The sequence below is a fragment of the Papilio machaon genome, chromosome 15 (genome assembly GCF_912999745.1).
Source record: "Papilio machaon chromosome 15, ilPapMach1.1, whole genome shotgun sequence".
Classification (NCBI taxonomy): domain Eukaryota; kingdom Metazoa; phylum Arthropoda; class Insecta; order Lepidoptera; family Papilionidae; genus Papilio; species Papilio machaon.
In genome coordinates this window covers 527,797-554,528 of record NC_060000.1, presented here as the reverse complement: position 1 = coordinate 554,528, position 26,732 = coordinate 527,797, and the positions used below count along the sequence as shown (strand labels likewise).

At 33.3% G+C, this 26,732-nt stretch overlaps 1 protein-coding gene across 1 annotated transcript; it reads right to left on the bottom strand.

Moving 5' to 3' along the window:
* Positions 1 to 1,019: 1,019 nt before the first annotated feature.
* On the bottom strand, positions 1,020 to 23,858 carry LOC106718299. The gene is made up of 9 exons (XM_045681321.1): positions 23,496 to 23,858; positions 7,902 to 8,081; positions 3,779 to 3,939; positions 3,049 to 3,151; positions 2,775 to 2,963; positions 2,408 to 2,581; positions 2,080 to 2,204; positions 1,616 to 1,876; positions 1,020 to 1,302 (listed from the first exon to the last, which is right to left on the bottom strand). Exons 1-9 carry the CDS (start codon positions 23,680 to 23,682, stop codon positions 1,099 to 1,101), a joined length of 1,584 nt encoding a protein of 527 aa, XP_045537277.1. The 5' UTR covers positions 23,683 to 23,858; the 3' UTR covers positions 1,020 to 1,098.
* Between the last annotated feature and the right edge of the window lie 2,874 nt (positions 23,859 to 26,732).

Here is a 26,732-nt window from a genome sequence, read left to right as displayed (position 1 = left end):
TGCAAAAATTTTGCCTAAAAGTTATTATAATTTAAACTTCTTACTTTTTAATTAAAAAATCGGAAAATATTTACTTAAGGAATTTATAAATAGAATTGTCAATTTTGACCTAAGAAATGAGGATAGAGTTGGAAAAAGTTTGCGGCTAAAACTTCAAATAAGTTCACGTCGGTTGATCGTCGAAAGAATTTACTAAGAACTGTGAGAGATCCTTGGAATTTTTAGTTTATTAACTCAAGCAACAAAAAGATTTTAAAAAATATGTGATCTTAGGTTTAAATTGCCGCTTACATACAAAACCATACTATCTTTCTTTTCATTATTATGAAAAAAATTGAGACAACAATAATGTTTCGGATTAATGTTAAGAGTAAGGTTAACATAATGTATACTTAATTAGTTTCATCAATTTTAACGTATTTGACAATGTTTGTCATAATAATCACAGTACGGGTTAATCAAATCAATAAATACACTGGTATTGTAAAAATATTTATTTACAACAATTTCAAAAATTTTATACGTTTACTTTTTAATTTGACTTTATAAAATATTAAAAATTAAAATACATTTTATAATTAAACTATAAGATATTTACATTTTAAAACTGAATATTTAATTTAATAAATGCATTAAAATCCTGTTAATATTTTAAGTATCTTCTACTTAAATTTAATAAAAAATATCACGAGAAATAAATCATATTGAAATAAAATTACACACAAAAATCATAAAAGAATTTAATTTACATCCTCATAAAATAATTTTAGTCATATGCCTAATTTATTAAAATATTTAATTTACCAAAAAAAATACAATAACATTTCCTATTTCACATTTATACATTTTTAAAGTTAATTAATAGCTTAAATTGCAATAATTAATGCAAATATTTGGCATTTCTCATTTATAAATAAAAATCTTAAGTTTAGAAACTAAATATAAATCAAAATTTAAATTTAAATTCAAATTAAACAGATTGGTTAACACATTAATTGCCACGGTTTATGTAGTAAGCTTGCAGAGCATGTTTATGGCACTGAATGTGTTAAAATGGAATGAACCTTACAAATGTAAAAGAATCTGTATACAATCTAATTATGTATCACAAGGCAGCTGTGAATATCTGAGACACATGCCGATATTCTCGTCCGGGTCTTTCTTGTACGTCGGGGGACCAAAATGTACCGACACCGAGAACGGGCTGATCGAGCTGTCCACGTGACAGTCACTCTCACCTCGCGGACAGAACGAGCTGCCGCAGTGGTGGGGGTCGCACACACCCCCCGACATTATTGAGGACTGCGGATACATTTTACAAATATTGAAACAATTTCTAAATCTTCTCGAGACAAATTACCATTGTTAATGTTAACATTAAAAAACAAGGTTACTATAAAGATGAAAGAAAAAAAATTAAGTTATTCCAAATTCATCTTAAATTCGTGTTATGACAAAGTAAAGAAGACCGATGATCTGGTCAATGTTGCGAGAATATCCTGGATGCGGGTTGCACAGGACCGATCATCGTGGAGATCTTTGGGGGGAGGCCTATGCCCAGCAGTGGGCGTTACGAGGCTGAATGGATGGATGGATGGAAAGAATATGAACTCACCGCAACGAAGAACTCGCTCTCGCAGGGTATAGTGACCCTGTCGGCGCAGCGCAAGCGGCCGTGTCCCACCACACCCATACCGAAGTACCCGTAGCCGTAGTACCGGACCTTGTCATCCACGCCCAGGTGCTGCACGTACGGAGACCAGCGGGACCAGCTGCGAGACCGCCGAGACCGGCTCGGAGACCAGCCCGGAGACCAGTCCGGAGACCGAGCCCGCCTCTGCCCCCACAGCCAAGACGGCCACATAAACCTCCAGATCTACAGCGCAGTTAATGTTAGGCTAACTACAGGGTAGGAATTAGATATCATGATTGATTCATGTTAATTTTTAATTTTAAATTAATGTTAGAAGAATCAGTCTTTTGTTAATAGAAAATCAATGAATTCTTTGTTTATTAAATGGATGAACATGCTAAAATAAACAATAAATTAACCAGTTAATATAAGACAATAAATGTTACCCTGGAAGCCAGACTGGGCGCGGGTGTGGCAACAGCTCCGTCAGTCCCGGGCTCGGCGCCGGAACCCTCGATGGTGTCATCTTGTGTCTGGTCAGCCGGCATCATGTCACCCATCTGCGGACTGTCTGAACTTCGGATAATTCATGTACTTGTTACGTTTCTTTTTAGTTATTTAGAAAATGAGACGTTTTTTAATTTTTCCTCTAAGAAATAGTCTATCATCATGAATAACTACCATGGTTAAAATTATTATTCTGCTATCAATATACTATCTATTAAATAGTTTACACGATAAAAATAGCAAAAACGTATAAGAACAAGTACTCACCAGTAGGATCAATAACACTGGGCGCGTCAGAGGAGGGTCCAATTCTAAAGGAGCGCGGGTCACAAGGCCAGTACCGTACGGCGCAGTAGCCAGTGTTCCTCCTGATGCAAGCTTTGTACTCGTGCGATGCGAGGTGTCGTCCGTTCACTGCGTAGTTGAACGTCTTTATTGTTCCTGTGAATTATACATGACATCTGCTAAGACAGAGGTGTTCAGCCTAATTTTGCCACAGGCAACTTCATTTGCCGTTAGCTGTCCAAGGATGGACCTTCTAAACCACCTTGGCTATCACTAAAAAACAGCTATCTTGTATATATCGTGACGTATCGTCGTTGTGTGTATCAAATGGGCGACAGTATTCACGTACCGTTGTTGTCGGTGTAGTGCTGCAGACAGCCGTGCGGAGCGGAGTGTGCGAGAGGCAACTGCGCCAGCCGCAGCAGCCAAATCCGCGGCGTGTCGGCCCCGCGAGCCCGCACCCGGACCCGCGTCGACATCGTTGTCGGCAACTCGTCGGCCTCCCGACTGACACTGCCGGATGGCAGGTTGTAGTACACTGAAAAGATAAAAGACGGAGATTTTAACTAAAAAAAAGAGGAATACGAATTGAACATCCTAATGATAGCTTTTAAAATACTCACGATGCTGTCCATGATTTTGTCCACATACAGTAAAATTGGTAGCTCCTTCGCCAATTATTAAGGCGTCTTCGTCACATTCACCTGTTGTTCTATTCGGCTGACCCTTGAAAAGAATAAACAAATGTATTAAAGCTTAACAGAAATGAAACAATATAAATATTAATTAATGTTCTAATAACTGAAACGTAAAAGCTTTTGCAGTTAACAATTAGGTCAGTAGAATCCCAAAATACGTAACGAAGTCAGCGACTAAGAGAGCTAACGTTACAAATCCGAAACTCCGTAGATTGAATTTCGCTGTCCGTCCTCTTAAAACTGTCCACGGCTCCGCTCTTTATTACATTTACCTAATTTGATCCGGCCTTAGCTGCGCTAATTTCATTAACATCAATTCTTTTACTACGTCATACTAATTATAATTAGTCGAAATGCTCGGGAATTTGTAATTGTTAGGTTTTCAAGATTTTTTTAGGTTCACATTATGATTTTTATGAATCAAAGATGATAATAAGCTTAAGTTAATTTTATTAGACTTTAACAACGATAACCCAGACTGTAATGAATAATGTAATGAAAGAAACGAGTCATGAAGCCTTTAGAACATGGACATAAAGTAAATTATGAACTTTTTAGTCTGGTTAGTGATATGCCGAAGACCCTGCACTTTTTATAAGTATATGAACATACATATATAAACAAAATTAATAGTGTTATCCACTGCAACACTTACTATAGTAAAATGCACAAAGTCAATCCTGAGCTGCATGATGCCGGCGTGAGTCTTCTCCACGGTGACGTCACAGTCCTGGTCTCCGTGCCACAGGTCCGGGAAGCCGGGGGACATGAAGTACGTCAGGTTGTTCTGCACCACGCCCCCGCACGTCACCTCGACTGAGACACATTAGTGTAACTAACGGTGAGGTACCACATTCTCTTTGAAAACAGACCACTAATGTGGTGTTAAGATATGATATAAAATATATATGAAATTTTCGGCAAAAGTTTTTAATCAAAATGAAGGTAATGCTGCTAGATGCTTAATCTGAAAATTAATAGATTATTTGGTTCCCAAAACTCCTTTTGTCTATATCATGAAACATAAGTAAGTATTAAGAACGTTCATATAAATTTCAGCTGAATTATAATGTAATTTATACAGTTTCTAAATTACGACAAAAGTTTCTAATCTCAAAAATTTTACGAGCAATAAAAGTAATTTAGTATCTTTACTGCGAAGGTCAAAATAGCTATTTAGAATTATAATTTTATTCGTTAAAATTAAAAGAATCGTTATCGGGATAAATAAAAGTTTTCGCCAAAGAGCTTTGTTTATAGTCACAAAAGCTTTTTAAGTATCGTAAGATTTTAGTCTATATTAATGATTTTTTTTTTTATTAACAGATTTTAGTTAATTTACTAAGTAATACTTTTTGTAACCACTCCAACTGAGCTCTTGGTTTGTACTAAGCTATGGTTCACGACAATAATCAAACTCCGAACATGATCTTGTCTCTTGGCGCTTTTTAAGTAAACAACATCTCTCATAAACATTCTAATATTTAAGACAGAGAGTCCGCGCAAAATTAAAAAACTTAACTGGTAGACTATGTGTTATTCCAGTCTATGTTCTACATCTATGCTAAACTTCAGCGAGATCCATGCAACCGTTCTGGTATCTAATAAAAAACATCCATCCATACATCAAAACATTTATATTAGTAAGATATAATATGACCGGTCGAGTATGTGTGGCATCAAGGCGGTCCAATGCAACATTTTAATGACATCCAATGTTAAATCGCAACTTATTCTGTATTCCGTTATAATTGGGATGTCGCGTCGCGTGCTGAGAACGGGTACCTGCAATTTACATACCTTATTGGAACAAATTATAAACGCATTCACTGCCTCGTTGTACGTTTATTGATTACATCGCTCGTTGATGTGATGTTATGTATATAGGTTTACGTAAGTCATGTTACATTAACGTAATTAACATTGTAAAAATTAATCAATTTATTAATTTAATTTAATCATTAAATTAATTTATTAGTTAATTTTAATTAAACTAATTATAATATTAATCTCATATTTAAAACCAACAAATTAATTAGTAGATATAATTCGTGTGATTAAGCAATGCAATTACACAATTATTATTTCAGATCTAATTGTATATTAACAGATAGAGACGAGATTAATTCGTACATTAAGGGATTAAGATTATGTTCATCTATGCAATTACGAAATGACTACTGTCTTACTGTAGGTTTCGACTGTCGTGACACTTGTATTGAAACATCTGTTATCTCAAGATATTAGGTATATATTTGCACGTGTTTCGGCAATGAAAACTCAATTACACAGTTTGTTAAATTACAACAAATTATATTTTGATATGATTTCTTTATGTTTATGTAATTTCATTTTAATTGTTGGAATATATGTTATGAAGTAGGTTCACTTTAATATTCTTCCGTAACATTAAACTTTATTACATAACTAATGTTCAAAGGTTCTCGTAAAAATCTACTACCCGTTATATTCCCGATGGTTTTTTTTAAATAAACGATCTTTCAAAAAACAAAAACAACCTAAAATACGACCATGAAAACGGAAAACAATGCATTCCAATGTAGAATAAAATTACTATAACATGAATAAGTTTAACTATAACTGTTATCGTATCATTAAACAAAGTTCCATCTAAGTTATCCGTAAGTTTTAAGTATGTAAGATGAAATGTCTGAATCTGACCGCAAACTGTCTTGCGTTCTCGTTAAAAGTTGCTTCAAAAGACATTTAACATGCGATTGCCAACATACCGCTATGACTGCCTATAGTTTGTTTAGATACGTTCGTTTATGCATCACGACACGTAAACGACACGGTATTGAATTAAAAATATAATTCTTATGTTGGATGTAATAACGTCCTAAAACTAAGATCACAATGACGTTAAGGCCAAGTAGAATAGTTACTGGAATTACTTATCAAGTCCTTAGCTTATAAAAATTATAATGATGTAATCCCGGCCGATATCGCCCACGGCGACTGTCTTCAGCTCCGGTTTTGACGTTGGTGTCCTCGCATGTGGCTTATGTAGCCAATTTTGTTTGCGAAAATCCTCGCACATTGCGGACATGAGAGCGCACCGTTCACGTAATTACAGGTGGTCGGGCTTTCAGCACGTCGCGTCTGTCATCTAGCTCAAGGAGCCGCCGGTTTTCAAATTGTTTAATAATAATAATGCTGGCTCAGTGCTGATTGATTGACTTCTTTTCAGATATATGGAAATTAGATCAAGATTTTATTCCTTCGCCGTAACAAACGTAATATATGACACATAAAGATTTCTTCTTATAGAAGTGAAACCACAATAACAACGTCTAATAAACTAGTACATCCGTGAAAGTTGCATACAATCGCCTCATTGCTGTGGTTTCAGGCAGCACGGACTAGACAATGCCAGCACTTGCAGACAATCGCTCCTCTGTCAACTTTATTTAACAATTTATGCTACTTTCCAATAGTTAAACAGATTCGTAAAAGGTTAATAAACATAACTTACAGTAAGTCATAACTTAACAAAATGAAATATTACTCAAGTATTAAAATTGTTTGGTTTTTTAGTCCACGTTCCCTTGCCACCCTTTTCTTATAAGGAAAGTATGGGTAAGGGGCAATAGATTTGACGGAGGAGGAGACGCGTAGGAAGAGGATATATTCTCTTTCTGTGCATCCCCTCCTAGGTTGATTAAAGGTAGGCAACATTTAAGAAATTTTATTTCCAGGACCGATCACCGTGTCGATCTTTGGGGGAGGTCTACGCCCAGCATTGGGCGTTACGTGGCTGCGAAGAAGGATAATATTTCGTGAGATTCAAAATGATTACATATTTCTACCTTCTTTAAAAATCATGGTTCGTAACTTAAATAAAACTTTATAAAACAAACTTATACCATATCAATTTGTTAAGGATAGTTAGTAAAGTTTTCAGATTTACTGGTCTCGATTATACTTAAACGAGAAACTTCGCTCACAAGTCCTGGATTGTGTTACTCCAACATTGGAAAACTTATAGTTAAAACTTGGCGACGACTTAAATTATATTTGATCAACTATACCATTTAGTTAATTAACCTTTCTAAAATGCCAGTCTTATTTAAATAGTGTCAATTGCAGACTATAGTTTTACAGTTTATCCAATTTTGACAACGAGGTCATTGACCAGAATATGATGATTTTAAAAATAGTACAAGTTATTCCTAATTACTACACCGCGATATTGAGTTAGTCTTTCTATTCCCTCTGATTATAAACCCAAAGGATAAAAGATGTCTACGTATTCTTTCTGTAAAAATTCTAACATCCTTTGTAATTGTGTACAATCGTGCCGACAACGGTAATTATTAAGGAGATTAACTACATATCAGCAGAGCCGTAACTTGTCTTACTTAAGTCATCTTTAAAAACTACTTATTGTTATATTAAAAAAAAAACACACTTTTATTTCTGGTAGTACTGTTGATAATGAACTGACATTACACAGAATGTTATATTTTTCATAGGGGGTATACATGGACATCTATAGCCCCAGTGGTTTTAGATCTGGGGTAATAAATGGACTAATTCGTGGTATTCTAGAGCAATAAATCTTTGTACAGAGTACAACAAAGTAGTGGAACAAGTTGCCGGCATCAGTTTGCCCTCCATATGTGGGAGGGCGACATTCAAAAGCACGTTGACTAAGCTCTTACTAAACTAGCGCGTACCATCTTTCAACCACATCATCGCTCAAAACGCTGGTTTATTGATTAAAAAGAAGTTTCTGAACTGTCATATATACTTACAAACGCAACAGACACCAAGCCCGTGCGCGCAGTCGCCGGCCGCCTTGCCGTCACGCTGCCGGCAATCGTAGGGATTGAGGCAGATGCCCGCGCGGGCAAGAGTATGCCCCTCCGGCCGACACTCTCGCTCGCCCCCCACCGGGAAGAAGTTCAGCACCTTGCCCAGGGAGAAGAGACCACCTGCAGAAATATGTCTGTTAACACCTCGTCTTTAGGTTTTTACTACACACGTACACTGTCTCAAAAATATGATATTTTTGTATCAGTATTTAGACACTAAAATCGCGTTTGTATATACTAAATGACACATTTAACATAGCTTAACTGAGGTAAGTAATTGTATACATTAGTATACGGAAGGTAATAATAATATATTCTTTAGAATCCACACTTTTTAAAATAAACCTTTTAAGGAAACTCGCGACTTTACTCTAAATGGGTAACAATGTAGGTACTGGAACATTGCCTTAGTGTGAGTCGCGCAGAGTAGTTACCGGTAGAGAGATTACTTCAAAAATTGAAAAAAAAATTAAAAACCTTACATTATGATTTGTTAAATAAATAATAATGCATTATGTACTTTTTAATATGAGTTTTATTATTTTAAACTAATTAGTTAATAACGAAAATTTTAACAATTTTAAGTACTTACAAAGTACAATAACCATTTTATTTACACCTATAATAATAGCAATTACGTCCTTATCATTACATTACGGTAAACCAAACTCCGAAAACAAACTAGCTAGATATAACAAAAGTCTCTGATGATCTCTATTCTGTGATATAGAGTACAAAATACAGCTAAAAATAGGTAACGTGCTTCCTCTAGAAGACGCCACTTTCCCCGGCGTGGGTATAGTGAAGCGACGTCGAACGTTATATTCCTTGTAGATAGCCAACGGTACTGCTCAGGAAGTGTGGCACTTTGTAAAATTGTCGATACGAAGCGAGGCGACCATATCTCGTGAATTCAAGCCCATCCATTTATATACTTTTGAGTATAAGCGATATTCGTTTTTTTTTTTTTGAGGTGCCTCTCCGACAAGCGAATGTTGGCGGTCGCTTTTCCATATTTTTATATACACTAGTAACTGTCTAATTTGACTGGAAAAAAATGTAGAGCCATTTAAGAGTTATAGCGAGTTATTTTCTTGCAAGATAATAGTGATTAAGATTCATGGTTTAGTTATTTAAAGTAAGGAATTTATCGCAGATCTTTTAAGAATAGCAATTTACTCCGTCGTGCGCTTTCCGTTTTACTCGGAATAGTAAAATGTAAATTTTAGCACCGGAGAGAATCCTTCGATCGCTGTCGTCTCACGTATAGTTCTAATCTTTAATGCAATTCCGTATAATTCCCATCTTATATGTATAAAGTTTTTTCATACTGTAAGAGACGAGCGGTAGTACTTGCAACGTTATTAGTAGGAAAATTATTAATTTACTAGCTTTTACCCGCGACTCCGACCGCGCGGAATAAAAAATTAAAAAAAAAGGGGTAAAAATTATCCTATGTCCGTTTCCTGGTTCTAAGCTACCTGCCCACCAATTTTCAGTCAAATCGATTCAGCCGTTCTTGAGTTATAAATAGTGTAACTAACACGGCATTCTTTTATATATATAGATTTGTGTGTCTTAAGTAAGTTTGATTGTGTACATTGTGTACTTTGTATATATTGTGTACATTGCCTTATTACACACCGTTCTAGAAAGTTAAATTGACAAAAAATATGAGAGACTTTCTTATTATCGTGTAATATTAAAATAATACATCTGGGCAACCCAACGCACGCATAGCTTAGTAAAAATTAATAACACATAGGAAGTAACCATATATAAAAACTATGTCATATTTAAAAACTATGTCAGTGAGTGTCAATGTTGGTAGTTAGCATGTCAATCAGATTAGTGACATATAAAAGAATGACGGTACAAAGATTATCAATCGACTAGCATATATCTATAGACTTATGAATGTCGTCGAAAGAAGTCTCTGCCTACACTTAACGATATTGAATGATTATTTTATGTATTTATAATAACGACCTCCACTACCATTTCTTTGCTCGCAAACTGAATCAAAAAATTTCCAAATTGTTTTAAAATTTTTAACTGTTTAAATCCGACTAGAACACAATTACAAGTTTTTTTTTAACATACGAGTCAATTATAACTTGTAGGTAACAAAAAAAATTAAGGTTGTCACTTAATTAAACTCAATTATTAAAAATTATACTTATATAGTTAATATTTTTTTTAATCAATTTTTGTAAGATGTTTGAATATGATTAACTAATTTAATTGTTTGATTAATTTGTCGACTTCGTTGTGTAACAGGAAAGCGATAGCCCTGTCCATTTGCCTTTAGTTGTAACTTCCAAAACACTGTTGTTAAAAAGAGTTAGTCACGGTGTTTTGGACTTTTTGTAGCTGCTTGTACTTTTCCACACCATTTAGGGTTCTTTCTTCAAAAAATGATAAATCATTTTTTCTAAATTTACATTAATCTTATTAATTCTGTGGTAATTTCAATTACATTTTCGAAATTAATTAATATCGATCAACTTGAGACGAAATTTATATAATTTTGTTGATATTTTAATTTTACAAATATAGTCTCTACAACAATACAATAAGGTTTAAATTATTTTTTTCAAAAAACAACTAAATAATACTGAATATATCGTATATACAGAACCATTTAGATATATCACTGAAGCATTAAGCGGAATGTTTATTTTTTCTCGTTACAAAAATTCAAGTCCGACAACAAGTGTTTAGAAGTCAGTCAGTACTGTTAGAGTACACTTTCACCGCATTACATTTTGTCGATGGTACAACTGATAAATGTTATTAAAAAGACCAGTCATTAAATTTATTTAGAATGATTTCAAAGCACAATTTATTAGAAAGTGATAGTTCATAAGATGTTTTAGTCATGTTATATTTGCTTCAGAGTTAATTATTATTAAATGGTGTGTTAGAAGTTCAAATATGAATGAATATCTTACTAATATTATAAACGCCAAAGTTTGGATTTATGGATGGATGGATGAATGTTAGAAGGTATCTGCAGAACGGCTCAACAGATCCAAAACCTACCTAAAAAATATAAACACATTTCACAATTATTTTTTTTGGGATGGTAAAATTAAAAACATTAAAATTCTCACTTTCTTTGTAAAGGATTACATTTAAATTCAATTCTCAGCAAAATTCCTCGTCCGTTAAACAATATTGTGGTTTGCGGTATGTCTGAAAATAGACATAAATCCGACAGAGGGTAGACATGTCGACCCGACATAGAAGCAATCACTGTCAATCAATGCTACCATAAAACACGCTTTTAAATAAAATTAAAAAAAAACATATTCTTCTATAGTTTCCCTTTTTTATCACCCTATTTATTAAGAACTTAGACTGCAATAATTCGAAATTTAAAATAATTCAATTGCATATAGTCATAATCTCTTTGGTTGTTTTAAAAAATTACTAGTTACCAAAGAGCTATTTTTTTTCTTTTATAAATTCAATACTGGCAATCTTTAAATAAATAAAAAACAGTGGCAATGTCTACTTTCTATAGTTACTCTAGGGTATAGAAAGTAGATCGACACTACTGATCATTTTGCAACCTTTATATTCGTGTCGTTTTACTCAACTGAATTGTTTAATGAAAAATTCATCAACTACTATTAATTGAAATCGATTGAAAACCAAATATATTTTTGCTGATAATATTTTGGTTCAAGTCTGCCCAACCATCTATCAGTCATGTGTACAACTATTTAGTTATTGCGTAACTACCCTTTGCCTGCGACACCGTCCTCGCAGAATTTAAAAAAAAATTAATAAGTAGTCTATGTGTTCTTCCAGACTATGTTCTATATATGTCTTAAAAAAAAAAACGTGCCAAATTTCATCAAGATCCGTTGAGCCGTTTGAGACTTATGTATCTTCAAACAAACATCTATCCATCAAAACATTCGCATTTATAATATTAGTAAGATAATAATAACTACGACTGTCTGTTCTCCTATGACAAAAACGGTTATCCAAATGGATAACCGTTTTTAAAAAGTTGTCAAAAAAAATTGACTGTGATTATTGTGAACATTTCCTAGCATAGAAGCCACAAATATTCGCTCCTCATATAATACCTACTTCACTTTTTCGTACGATTTTCGTAGTGCATAATGAATTTTGTGATCAATGACATGCTCAAAACAAATATTGTGCCATTGATGCGGACCAATGGTTCACAACCTCTGGCCTACAAAAAACCATGGAATAGACATTACTTAACTTGATACACAACATGATGACTAGAACAGACGTGATGCACTCTAAATTTAATAGCAATACAGCAGTAATACCTCGCGACTATTTCATACCACGTTAAAGTCGATGTGTTGTTAGGGCTGTCGAGCATTTTTACTATTTTTATTTTACGAATACTACTTTATTTATAAATTGGCTAGATACTAAACCAGGTTAAACCTTCGACATTAAAACTGCATTATATTTCTGGGATCAAAATCTATGTGTAATATGTTTTAAACGGAAATTTTGGTTTCAAAAACCAACTATCAGTAAGTACAACCAACCACAACCCACAACATTATAAAGGTATATTACCTCGTCATTATATCGTACAATATCTACATCAATTAATTAACAAAACACTTTATGTACGGTTGTATTGAAGGTTTAAATTTAAATTATAAGTTGTTTACGGAATATTAACTTTGAAGCACTTAACAGATCGTTAGTGCTTAGTGCGTTAGCTACTCCTTTACGAAATGTATTAAAGAGCACTACGTAATCGAATTAACCTCAAAGCGAGAACTGATAACAAACTAGATTTGAGAGATACGATCAGGAGGCACCTAATCAAATTTGACAACAAAAGCGAGCTACATAGAAGCAGAAGAGTTCTTAGAGTAGCTCTTCAAACGTATTTCAATGGTATATTAAGTTACAGACACTTTTTTCCACGTACAAGCACACTTTATCTTTATTGTATTTTTCGAAGATATAGTTTTTGACATAAAATGTCAATTTTATTTCATTAAAAGAAGTCGTTCTTTGTTCACTTTTAAAACGAGTTTATAATTCCAAAGTATACTATAAAAGCGTTAAACAGATGGCAATTTACTGTGAGCAGACAATTCCGGCATCAGGACATGCTATCAAAATTTGTATGCAAACGAGAGTCAGCCCTCAATGTAATCACGCCTTTATTTGATAGGGAATGAAAGCTCCGTATCCGTTAGGGTTGGCTCTCACACTCGTTACATAACCGTAAAAGTTTGCTTAAAAGCCGCTATTTGCGTTAACGTTCACTGTTATTTCTACCGTCGTTTAATTGCTAACATAAGAGTTTCAACCCTAATCGGAATGCCCTCAAGTTAATGTATTGGAAAAACGTTTTATTGTTAAATATTTGCGTTGTTTGTTGCGACAACACCGCCCCGGGGTTGCGTGGCCAGTACTCACTGCGCGTCGTAGTTTAACCTTTTTACGTTTATTTTTTTTATAATTTTTAAATTATTCTTGCCAGTGTCACAAAAATATCACCAGCAAAAAACAATCAATAACGAAATCTTTTATTTTTACGAGTTATTAATACACCTTTAGCTAACAAATGTTTTATTTTTATTCGTCAAACTATTGAAGAAGTTCAAGCAGATTAATTGCACGGAAAACTATTGTTTTTATTTAAGTCTTTTGATGTCTAGAGTCGTATAACACTAATGGGGACTACTCAAGAAATATAAAACGTAGTTAGAAATACACAATTACACGTTACAAAGTAATCTTAGTTAATCTACAGTTCGCCACCCCTGTGGTCTTAGATGTAACATCTCGTTACCATAATCGGATTCCCCTTTTCTTGCACTTTCGTATGGAGCAACGTTAAGCTTTTTCACGCTAACATCGAACATTTTATAAATAAAGTGGACATAATATATACCTATCCCATGTCTTCTTATTTTAATTGATATCAGGACATGTTATACGAATTTTTTTTTTGATGTTATACTCAAGTATTAAGTGCAAAAATTTCCCATCAAATAGTTTTATAGTTTTTCTTCCAACGTAATTTATTTATCAATATATTTGTTAATAAATTCCACAGAACACAGCATTTTGGGTAAAACGTATCAGATTCCACAAACTAATTATTAAATAATTCACATTTCACAGACTAATTATAAATAATTAGTTTGTGAAATCTGAAAAAAGTTACATATAAGTTACCATAAAACAACGTAAATTCAATTCAAATAGACAGAATTTAATCCTGCATAAGTATGAAATGTTATCAGTGGCTTTAATTCAAAGAGATCTGTGTCGCGTGTATGAACAGCTCTAATTAAAGCAGTGCCACACGGTGCGAGAACCGTAGTTAATTAACTTAGAAATCCGTTTTTCGATCGGTAACTAAGATTGCTTTGACAAAATTACATAAAAGCACCATCTTTTCATAACCTAAAACTTTTGTTATTCCTATTGGAGACCGATTTATAGGTTACACGAATTTGTTACTTTTTGCTATATTGCATTTTCGTCTGTAATATCTGTCAAAACTGTTGAAGACCAGAAAATAAAGGAATATTCTTAAATAGTAAAGAATGAAGTAAGTAAAACGTTTTAAATAAACAGTTATTAGGATATCCAAGAAAATACGAATGTAGATGTGTAGTTTACATTTAATTGGTTAAGTGTTCAGTCCCCAGTCGCACAGGGGCTTTTTTATCGCGCGTTAAAAAACGTTCATATAGAACAAATGCATTTCCATGTAACTGTTCATACGGCAGCGTTTTTAAAACGCGACGCTTTTTGTGGCACATGTTGCATTTTGTACGCTGGGCGAACGGAACAAAAGTAATTTTAAGGTGTTCGTCGCTCGAGAGCCACTAAGGTCGAGATTTAACGCGGCGTTAAAAATGCACCCATGTAAATAGGACCTTAAAGTGGAGGTATTAAATCCGCATACATGATAGTTTAGACTTGCGCGTCGGTAAAACCCCGAGCTAGAAAGTACAAGCCGTTCTCAGCTTGTAGTTGTACTAGTTCAAGTGTCTAGTTATCAAGCTACCTGGAGTCAATCACGTTCAACCACTTCAGTCTTAACGAATACGCTCAAATCTAGACTTTCGAGAATTGTTCATCGTGTTTATTTATTTTAAATAACTCACAGAATAACAAAAATTAAATCAAACTTTGGGTTCCCACTATTAAAAAACTTTTATAAAAACATATTCTGTCTCTGATTGATTGAAAAACAGGAATAATAAGTAAAAATTCATGTCTTTAGACACTGGGATATCTCAGTCGTCACAACAGCTGTCGATGTCTTTCATCACCGCTATCTTTGAACCATGATCGCTTCCGTAAAATAAAATGGCAGTGCATAAAGTTTTATTGCATTATAGCCAGTGACATTGTTCTCGCGTTTGTGAAGGCAGTTGGAATTTTTACGATATGTACAGTTAAATGTGAAACAAGTTTAATTTGTCACTCGTAACAATCAAACTTGTTTCTCTGTTTTGTACAGGTACAACAATGGTATACCAAAAAACTTATCGGTATAATAAAAATATAATCAGTAAATAATATCGACAATCAGTGAAATGAAAAAAAAAATAACACTGAAATTGTACAAAAAGACCTAATCAATGAACTTGCAATAGCAAATATGACAAAGTCATCTTGAATCATCAGTCATCAAGAATCGGTCAAGCCGTTTCGGAGGAGTTCAAGTTCGAACCCCGTGACACGAGAATTTTATATATAAGACTAGCTGTCGCCCGCGACTCCGTCCGCGCGCAGTTAAAAAAAACTAAATGGGGGGGGGGGTTATGAAAAATAGATGTTGGCCGATTCTCAGACCTACTGAATATGCTCACAAAATTTCATGAGAATCGGTCAAGCCGTTTCGGAGGAGTTCAAGTTCGAACCCCGTAACACGAGAATTTTATATATTAGATATAGTCCAATTATGTGAGTACCAGTTGTAGATTATAAACATTGTTTAACATCAAAATTAACGTCAGAGTGAATGGAGAACAGCGAATTAAGATAAAGTTACCTAGTAACATTATGACACGCATGACGGCCGAACATAACAACGACAAGATTTCGCTCTCTGTCTGTACCACTTCATATCTCACAAAGTTATTAATCGAAAGTACACAACGTGTGTGAACGATGCAATCTTAAATACGATAATACATTCACTTGTTTTTGTAAGCCAAGTAATATAGAAGATTATTAGATAAAGAACGAAACGAAAGTGAGTTCTTTTTTCTTGTTCTTTTTGTGTGTTCAACACAAAATCCCATTTTCATATGTAAAAATCATAACGATAACATGTTTAAACATTTAAAATTCAAAGAACTTTTACGTTTGAATAAGCTATAATTTTACCTTAAGGACTCTCGAAGCCGCACCTAACGAAAGTGTGCGTATTTTATATTTTATTGCCAAATTTCAAATCATAATGGTAATAAATATTTAAATAAGGCTCGACCCAATGTGCTGGCGACATTTTGTATGTATGCGTCACAAATATGTCATGTAGGACGAAGACTTCCACTGCTGTAATATTTGTATTGAGACATATTGTTCTCTCTGTTTTAACAAAGAAAATAATAGGGATAACTATATCCTATACTAGCTGTTACCCGCGACTACGTCCGCGCGCAGTTAAAAAAAAATGAAAAATAGATGTTGCCCGATTCTCAGACCTACTGAATATGCTCACAAAATTTCATGAGAATCGGTCAAGCCATTTCGGAGGAGTACGAGAACGAAAACTGTGACACGAGAATTTTATATATTAGATATAAAATGTCTATGTCACAGTGTTAGTTACCCTACTCCTCCGAAACGGCTTGATCAATTTCTATGAAATTTTACATGCATATTCAGAAGGTCAGAGAATCGGATACTATCTATTTTTCATACCCTTATTAATTTTTTTTTAATTGCGCGCAGACGGAGTCGCGGGCGACAGCTAGTGATTCTACACAATTACTTCAACAATCGTAACCCACAGTTAGCTGAGATGTAAAACGCGAAAGGTGATTTTTTATAACTGTAAATAATCCTTTTGCATTGAAATGTGTGGGTAGTTTTATAAACATCAAGAACACCTTTTGTATCTTTTTCAATTGTTTGTACCTAAATAAATTGTGCTTTATTCGTGTCACGTACTCATATATTCTTTCCTTTTTCGAAAGATATCTTATATCAAAGATGTCTTAAGAGGGTTGTCAACCTCAATCGAAGAATTATGTATATTTACGTTTTAACTTTGGTTTCAATTGTATCCAATTCGTTTATTTACACAGCCGACGATCAATCAAAAGGTTCCTTAGCATACTGTTGTAACTTAAAATTTGCTAAATCGTGGCATCGAGAATAATTATAAAAAAAATCCGATTACGTTACTTTTTTTCAGAGAAAATGAAAATGTTTTTATACAAATATTTTGACAATGGAAACATTTTATCAAGGTAGCTGTGACATACAGATTTATGGAACATCGATATATTCTTGAGACAGGTATGGTTTATAAATTCTGCCTGAACATACAGACAACATCCACCACGAATACCAACCATGCAAGTTAAAATAAATCTACTGCTTTAATCATAAAGTTCATTTTCAATTGTAAACACAGTGTTTGTTTAAGATACATTGAGTAAATATGTCGACTTCCGTATGTTTGTCGTGTTCTGATATATCGCATGCGATACCGTGAACGCCGAAGGGGTATTTACTAAGCGAAGATACAAATAAATCGCAAAGACTACGTGAACACAGATATCTTCAAAAAACATGAACATTTCAACTTAATCTCCGAAGTAATGTAATGTTTTTTTTTATAAATCCAAAAGCAAACCATGTAGGGTCGACGTGACAGTTTTCGACCTCCAGATTGATCTATCTTCCACCATCTCAGTCGACCCTCCCTTCTTATCATGTCACCTTTTTTCGCCATTCATCTCTTCCTAGGCCTACTCTTACCAATGTACCCCTTAATAGTCATATTTGACCCCTCCCCTCCTAATATCATGACATGAATAGAAAAATCTATAAAAAAAACATCTAATAGTAATAAAATGTATAGACTTGTACTAGTTTATCCTGAGGTCTTATCGAAGTAGGCAAACGGGACATCATTCCTCTTAAAAACCTGCATTGAAGTTACTAAGACGTTTTCCTCTTTAAGTGCCGGACCTATTGGCCACGATACAACAGTACTGGTTTTCTCGGACCCTATCAACGGTAACTAAACGCAATAAACCTACCATTCGTATAAAACGTGACCTCAACCACGATTATTACCGCAATATCGATGACTCCTACAAATAAAGGCCAATGTGCAAATTGACAACTTTTCAGGAGAGTCTCTCAAAGTTTCAATAGTATAGGAAAAGAGGCCGCATAGGCCCTTTTCTTTAGTGCATGTTGTTAACTAAGAGGTAGCTTTTAACATAATAAATTAAAAATCATCAATCGGTTACTTTGGCCCTTATACATAGGGCCCATCGATATGTCTATATGTTTTACTGTTTTAACTTTTATAACTCAATCCCATAAAAATTGGGAACTCCTTCTAAAAAAGGGGATGTTTGACTTAAATCATATTGATTAGTTTAAAATAAATTTTACTTTATCTCATTTTGAAAATATGGTAACTGCAAGACACCATAACATGTGGATGTACAGGAAAACATTACTTAAATAAGTCAGTCCCATGACCCGGACACGAGGGTTACGACAAACGTTAGGGCTGACAAAGACCTAATAAGGGGTTAACAAATTAAAATGTAACTTCATAAACAGTAATTTAGCAGGATGTACTGTTATAAAAGATATAGTGAATCTATATGTTTAAAAAAAGACATGAATTGGTATTTGACAATGTGACATACCTTCTAATTAATTTACTATTTCTTGAACTTAAATATTTTTAATAAACCTCAAGGTCACTCAAAAATAATTATACATAGAAACGTTTAAAATATTTTTGAGCCGCGTAATCTCGTAAAACGGGAAAGATTAAAATTTTGTAAATTTGCCAACCCTATCTATAACAGAGGTTCCAAACGTACATGTTATCTCATTTCAGGTCACACTTGAATTTTTTATGTTACATTGTCACGTATCGGATAATGTTCTTAATGTTTTGCATGTACGGTCATTTTTTATTTGCGAAATCATACAACAGTTATTATTTAAGACAAATTTACTTTTGACAAATGCGCTTGATAATGTTTTTGTAATGTCTGTATATTTACTCAAAAAGTAGAAAATTTAATGTAAAATTATTCATGTAACAATAATTACTCTTGTAATTTTTTTTAATAATATATAATCAATCGATGACGTAGTTAATGGATCATATCCATATTTGGATATTATCCGATCGATTCCCATATGAAAAATAAATAGATAATTTCGAAAGTTGATCTATACCAACCTAAAATTAAAGTATCCATATTTTACATGACATGTATTTTATATTTAAAGTTTTTTTTAAATTGCATTTTTTGCTTACCAAATAAACCTAATCTAAACAGACTATTAGTTATCGATGAGTATGTTATTCAATCTTCAGTGGGTCATTTATCGTATTGTAAAGAATTTTAGATATTCTTTTGACTACTTTGGAAAAAATGTAATTTTATTGACTGCTTTTTTAGGTAATTTATTAATAAAATAGAACACTGTGGGTTACCATATGCGAATATTTTCCACTAATTGAGGGTTGAACCGCGCGTGCATTTTCAGTAAGGCTGCTAGGGGTGTGCGGTTTGAAACTCAATTACGCTTAATATTCAACGAGGCCTTGTTGGCTTTAATGGTAATATTCGTAGAGCGAGTTTTACCCGCCGCAATTTAAAGTTATTTGACATTTTTAATTAATACCATAATCCTTTATAAAATATCGATCAAAAATTTAAAACATCACTAGTCTCAGCTGGCTAATCTTTCTTTGAACATCGAAAATAGTTCACAATTTTTATTCATTCGATTTTTTTCTATAACTACCCCAAGTGTTGTCAGCTCCAGTCCCTTGCGGTAGGGAAGTGGGTCGAATAGTGTAGTACGAGACTTGTATTACTACAACACCTGAACTCTTTACCCTACAACTGTACACTCGCATACATAATTGTTCAACTCATTTATTAAACTCGTTACTACCAGATTACATTTAGTAACATATACCTCCTCTCAACATTACTTATTTTAGTATCAGATGGCTATTGTTTCTACAGCCAAATAACAAGCTCTAGTTTAGTATCATTTGTTTTAAAAACACTTTTATTTCTTCTTTATTACTTATTAAAATCCGGTATTACAATCGTCATTCCCAGTCTCAAGAAAAAAATGTTTAGCAATATATTTGTAAGATCTTACGATTTAATAAATTAGTCATTGTGAAGATATTTAAATTAATATTATATTTGTTTTTATTAAACAAATATGTGCGCAACTGTACAACTGCTCGGTTAATCGATTCCCGGTGCGCTGTAGACGTCAATGGGTATCTCCTTATGCGGCGAGCGTGTGTTTTTTTTTGTTAATTTTATAGCGGTAGCACTGCCGTAGAAAGTTATTGCTTATTTGTGTTGCCGCAACAATTTGAAGATGTCCGTTATTTATGCGCATCTGATTTTTGTTTTATTTCATTCGTTGAATGCGCATGTTTTATGCATTATCAACCTTTTTTTTGTTTTTTTTTACATGAGATCACGACTAACAATTACAGTCGAATATCTTACCACTTCGGTTAAGATGAAAGCGATCACGACTGTATTATTACAGAGACAGACGTTAATTTTTCTTGGGATCTTTACCAACAATTTTGTTTTTCTACTATTATTTGATCCTGTACCTTTTAATAAAACAGTCTTATCAGTTGTTCAACTTTTAGCGCTTAGTTTTCCATTCTCCATAAAATTTAAAACTCTTTACGCTCAATGTGATGTTGCATAAGATAGCTTATTAGCATATAAATAATACGAACAAATGCAGCTGTTCAAACAGCTGACCTGTGCAGATAAGTGGAGCTAAATGTTACCGAAGGAGGGAAAAAGCTCGTCCGCAAACAGATTTTATGTTCATAAAAACTGCATTTCAAGTTAATTAAAACTTTTATTTACAATGTTAAGATTTATTCAGTGTGAGAATATAATACTTAGTACATAAAATAAAGGGTAAACTACACAGTTATCGTCAAAGATTTGAATAAGTTTTTTTTTTGTTTTAAAGTCTATGAGTGTTTATTTACAAAGCTATTGGTAGAAAAAATAGAACGGTTTATTAGAAAACAAAAGCTAACATTCACCTTCATATCAAAAAAATAAAAAAATTATGAAAGATTATTATAAATATGTCCTTAATTATAACTTAACCTAGTTATTTAAAAATAATTATAACTATAAATTAAACATTTTTTTTTCCATTCACAAAAAAATCAAATAGACCAAACAATTCCGGTTACCTAAGTTATTTTAAGTCGGCAGTAAAAACTAAACGGACAACTTTTCAAAGCATCAAGACATAAACTGGAAATTTCTCAAATACCTAATTTCGGGACAATGTCAAGTTACAAGTTTTTGCTAGAGGACGTTTGTTACAGTTGCTTGCAGATCATTGACATTCAAGAGACAGGACCTACAATATTCCCATTCCCCTATTTCAAATTAGAACGAACAATATGTTCTAAACCCGCTTACTTGTGTGGTCAAGTGTGAAGTTTGTAAATTTTTGAGTCAGTATGCGTTCATAAAAACGTTTTAATTTTACCCCAGTTCTAACACGATATACACATTTTGTGATTGTCATTTTTATCTCACCCGAGAAACAGCAGCTCTTTGCCTAGTCCGTTACTCTATATTCAGAGTTGACATGCCTCACGTCTCGCGACCGGTAGAACTTGTTTAAAATTTACCGCAATTTTAATAGTACATTGATATTGATTAGCGAAATTTATGTAAATTACAACCAATTTATTAAATGGAATGTTTAGTACACAAGACACGAGACACGTTGTTAAAAAAATACGCGCGCGAGGCTGCACGGTGCCGGGTAGGCGAAGAGTGGACGAATTCGCGTTAACCTTAGCCTATATAATAATAAAAAAATACAGACTTCTTTAGCTGTAGCGCGACTCTTCCTTCAAAGGCTATAATATGACAGAATTTAAGTCAGTCTTCTTAGTATTCGATTAGTTTTATTTTTAAGTCTTCATTTATTTAATTCGAAGAGCAGAAAGATAAGAAGGTCTTCGATAGCTCAGACATTCGAAAAATCTAGGCAGTGGCCTAAATTAGTAGGCTCAAGTGTGAACAGACCTCATTATGTAGAACTATTTGCAAATAGAATTTTAAAACTAGATTATAAATTTAACAAATCATTTAACAGATAGGTAATTATTTATTAGTACTATTTAAAACTTTCTATTTAATGAAACATATACGAAATAGATACTTATAGATGCGTAATCCGGATAGATTATCTCAGTGTTGTCATTTAAAATATAAAATGACATTCCGAAAATCTACTCTGGATTAGACGTCAAACTTCTATGAAAAACTCCATCTATAGGTTATTATATATATTTATGACAAAAAAGTATTATTACTAAACAACATACTATTAGCAATATCAAGCATATTTAATAGGCTTCGTCTTTTTCCCGCTTTAAATGGAAACGGCATAAATATTACCTCTAGCATAGCTTTAATTAAATAATGCAATTTAAAATATTTTTAAAATCGTCGAAAGTAACCTATCGTAGCTCAGAATTGCATTATCTGCATAGCTTCAAATCGGCCGCGAGCTACAAAACTGGATTACGCTGAGAACGTTAGCCTGACCCATAGGATTAGCGAGCCTTAATTGTTATAACCCGTTACTTTTAATGACTTAAACGTCACTAATATATAACTAATTTGTAATATTTAATTCAATTACAAGTCATATACGATTTAATTCGTTGATATCTTACACAATCGTATAAAAGTTAAAAAAGTTAATTTTCGAATTCCATTTAAGGCCTGCAACACTCCGATGGAATCTAACCGAAACCCAAATAAAATGTATATTCTTATTACTTTACATAATATTACTGTTGAGACGAGCAATAAATATTTATCCCAGCGTGCGCATTTTTATCCGCCAAAAAATTCAACAAAATTAATTGATGTTTGTTCACATGAATTAAATCCTTCCTAAATGGCTAATAAATTATTAATAAACGACGTCCAGAGAACAAAAGATCGCGACATTTATTCATATTAAAAGATAGATAAATCTGGTGCAGTCAGCCTTTACCTCCGAAACATTTTTTTTTCGATATCAAGAGTTTATGGTACCGGAAAATGGATATCATATAATTTGCAAGTAAATTAACGTTTTTTTTTAAATCGATAACAGTTTTATATTACAATCTAAGTGAAATTATTTTTGTTGTTGTAAAAATTAACGCCGTGACGATTATAATTGCATAGGTAGAGGCCAATTTTATTTTTTACTTAAATTATACATTAAAAATAAACTTACCATGTGAAAAAAATCCCCTGCCGGCACTCTCCTTACTCGTACGATTATCAAATGTGTGACTTAAATTGTTTTTAAATGCATCACTGTATCGAATTTTTCTCCTTGATTTATTTCCTTCAGTACAAATAACAAAACACACAATCAATAAAATTACGACACATCTTAAAACGTCCGGCTTCATAAACATTTTCGCTTCATTATTAAATCTCTTTTCACTGTCCTTGCATAAAATCAATTTACTTCAAAGATAATAGAATTATTGACATTAATAAAACAGATGATACTGTCATTATTTCGCGCGTAATTCGGGCAAAGATTATGTCGCACTTGTTGAGTCCGCGAGCGGCGCGCGCGCAGTCTTTCCCCGCGACACTGACCATGATCAAGTTCAATGCAAGCATTTAACATCAGTGCTGTCAGATTCTTGCAACTTTCACCCGTGAGGGTTATTAAATACATTCAACAGGATAAAACGAAATATTATTCTATAATCAGTTCATACTGCTTAGCTACAAACGAATTCAATATGTTAAAGTGAGCAACACTCGTTTATTAATAGCTCTTGTTCAATTCGAAAGCTTAGGTCGTCTTAGGTCGAGGAGATCGTGCTGATTCTAACATTCAATTCTGCAAGTAAGGGCGCCATAGTGATTCTAATATTGGGTCATCGGATACGACTTACAAACCGCTTATATTTTGATGATTAAATAAATAAATGGCACTGTTCATATTTTCGTGTAATAATTACTACGAACCTAAATCAAGTTAATGAGAAAGAATCAAAAGTTACATGACTTATGACACAGAATCCGAAAATTGGTCAGGGGTTCGAATCCACACTTGAACTGTTTACCATTCTGAAACACAAAATTAGGGTAAGAGTTGTAAATTACGTTAAAGGTATTGCAAAAAAAGTTGTATAATTTACTGAATTACATTAAAATTGTTTAAAACTAGATAGTAGTAGACGATTGTTGTCTGATAACCCAATTTAGATATAAAGTCGTGAGAGTGTACTTTTAAATATAATATAGGCGCAGGACCTGTGAAATTTATGATCATAATAACTTGACGATGTTATACTCTTTGAATATACTCAAAGACTTGTATTGAATGTCAAGAATAATAATGGCATTCGTTTTTTACGAGTTAATCCGGCGCTAAGTCGATTTTTATATGGATTGTAAACAAGTCATAACAGACATAAAGGCGATGGTCGCGATATAAAAAGTGCAAGTAAATTTATTTGACCTTTCATTTGGAACGATACCAATGGTATGGACAATAGCTTTAAAAATAAAATTATTTGTATACTTAATTTAAACTGACAACATTGTAATTTATCAGAATGTAATCTTGTTTGATGCTATATAATTTAAGTACTTAAACCGAACTTTATTATATTGTTCTAATAATGTTGTTATGCAGCTGTTGGCTACACACTAATTATCGTTTGTGTGTATTTTTATTTTTTCCTTTGTAATTGATAATTTTAGCTGCTGTGTTGCAAACTTTTATAGGTAAATAAAAAAAATGTGAGCCGTCATGGGACGCTTGGCAGATGTGAAACATCATGTGAGATAAGATATGCAGAAAAGATAAGATATGCATGCATGCATAAAAGATAATATTATTACAGGAATTAAATATAGCTACTGTAGTAAACAACAACGCCGAACCGAGTGAGAAGCCACACCGTACACTCTTTTACACATAAAATATATATATGTATACCTTAGTATAGCGTGGCGACCCGTCGCCACGGCAAGCGTCGCCACGCCAACAATTCGGTTTACAAGTGAGCCTATAGATGTTTCACATCAAAATAAACTTGCATTATCATCTAAAATAAGAAATATTACAGTTACGTATATCATTAAGTTATTCAACATTCATTTAACAATAGAAAAAAGAAAAAAAACTGAATTAAGATTTTTAAAAACTTTTTACTTTCGTTAGATTAATTTTAACGATGTCGACTGTAGTGTTTCAGATTAGATTTATAGTTTTTCAAGGACAGTTTGCGGAGGGACTTGCAACTACGACAAACTCCATTACATGCGAGTACAACCTTAACTAGCTGGACTGTTGCCCCCATATCCTACTCAGAACACGCAAACAAAACTCTTCAGAGAAAGCTAACGGTCTTCTATGTAAATACAATTAGTTTCCATATTTATCATTGCTTTTATATAAAAAACACAACTCACGCTTGTAACCAAGAGGGGTAGACAGAGATCACGGACTTCCATTTGGTGTGGCCAAATGAACCTCCGCAATCCACTTTTCGCCATTTCGGGAGACGGAATGTGACGGGTGGCGAACCGCATCGTAGTCTTTTCTCCCAGGAATTCACACACATGTGCAGGTAGATGATTTCCTTCACCGTACGAACATCGAAGAAATGTACATATGTAAATCTAAAATCGAAAAACACATTAGGACATGGCGCGATTCGAACCCAAAACCTGCTAATTGCAAGTCAAGTGCTTAACCCCTGAGCCACCGACACTTATATAATGCAAAATGATTTGTGTAAATAACTATTGTGTACATATTACGAACAGATTACATTATCTAATAACTTAGTTGGTTAAATTGTAATGCTATGCTAGGTAGGGTTTAATAGTAGTGCAGAAGCTAAGTGTAGAGGGGTTCGGTGCATCCCATTGGAGATCCCGGGTCCCTCGCAGTTGGACTTTATGATGGCCACCTGGGGGGTTTTAGTGAGTAGAAATCTTACACAACCCTGTCTTTGCCCCGAAAAAGCAGGGCATCTTTTTGAAGATTCCCCCTCGATAAAAAAGTAGTGTTTAATATTTAAATCTTCACACTCAAATAATTTTAACGTTTATCAGCAAAGGTGCTTATTTTTTTCTTAAATAAAACAGCCATATGTAAATTGTTTCATAAAGTGATTTATTGCTTCTCTATAATATGATGTTTGCTGTTACATATCTGTTATATATAACAGATATATATGTAAACAGTTATATATAAGTAATATAATATAATTAATATTTACGTACAGTCGATACATATACACATAATACTTACAAATAAAACAAAATCTACATAAAAATAATACCATTACAAATACAGAGAAAAAAAAATATCGTCAAACTTCAACAGACAAATATAAATCCAAAATAAGTAATCGAAACTACTAAATTGTATATAATTTAAATACTGATTATTGTCAATTTTTTAAAAATACATCCACAATGAACAACGTTC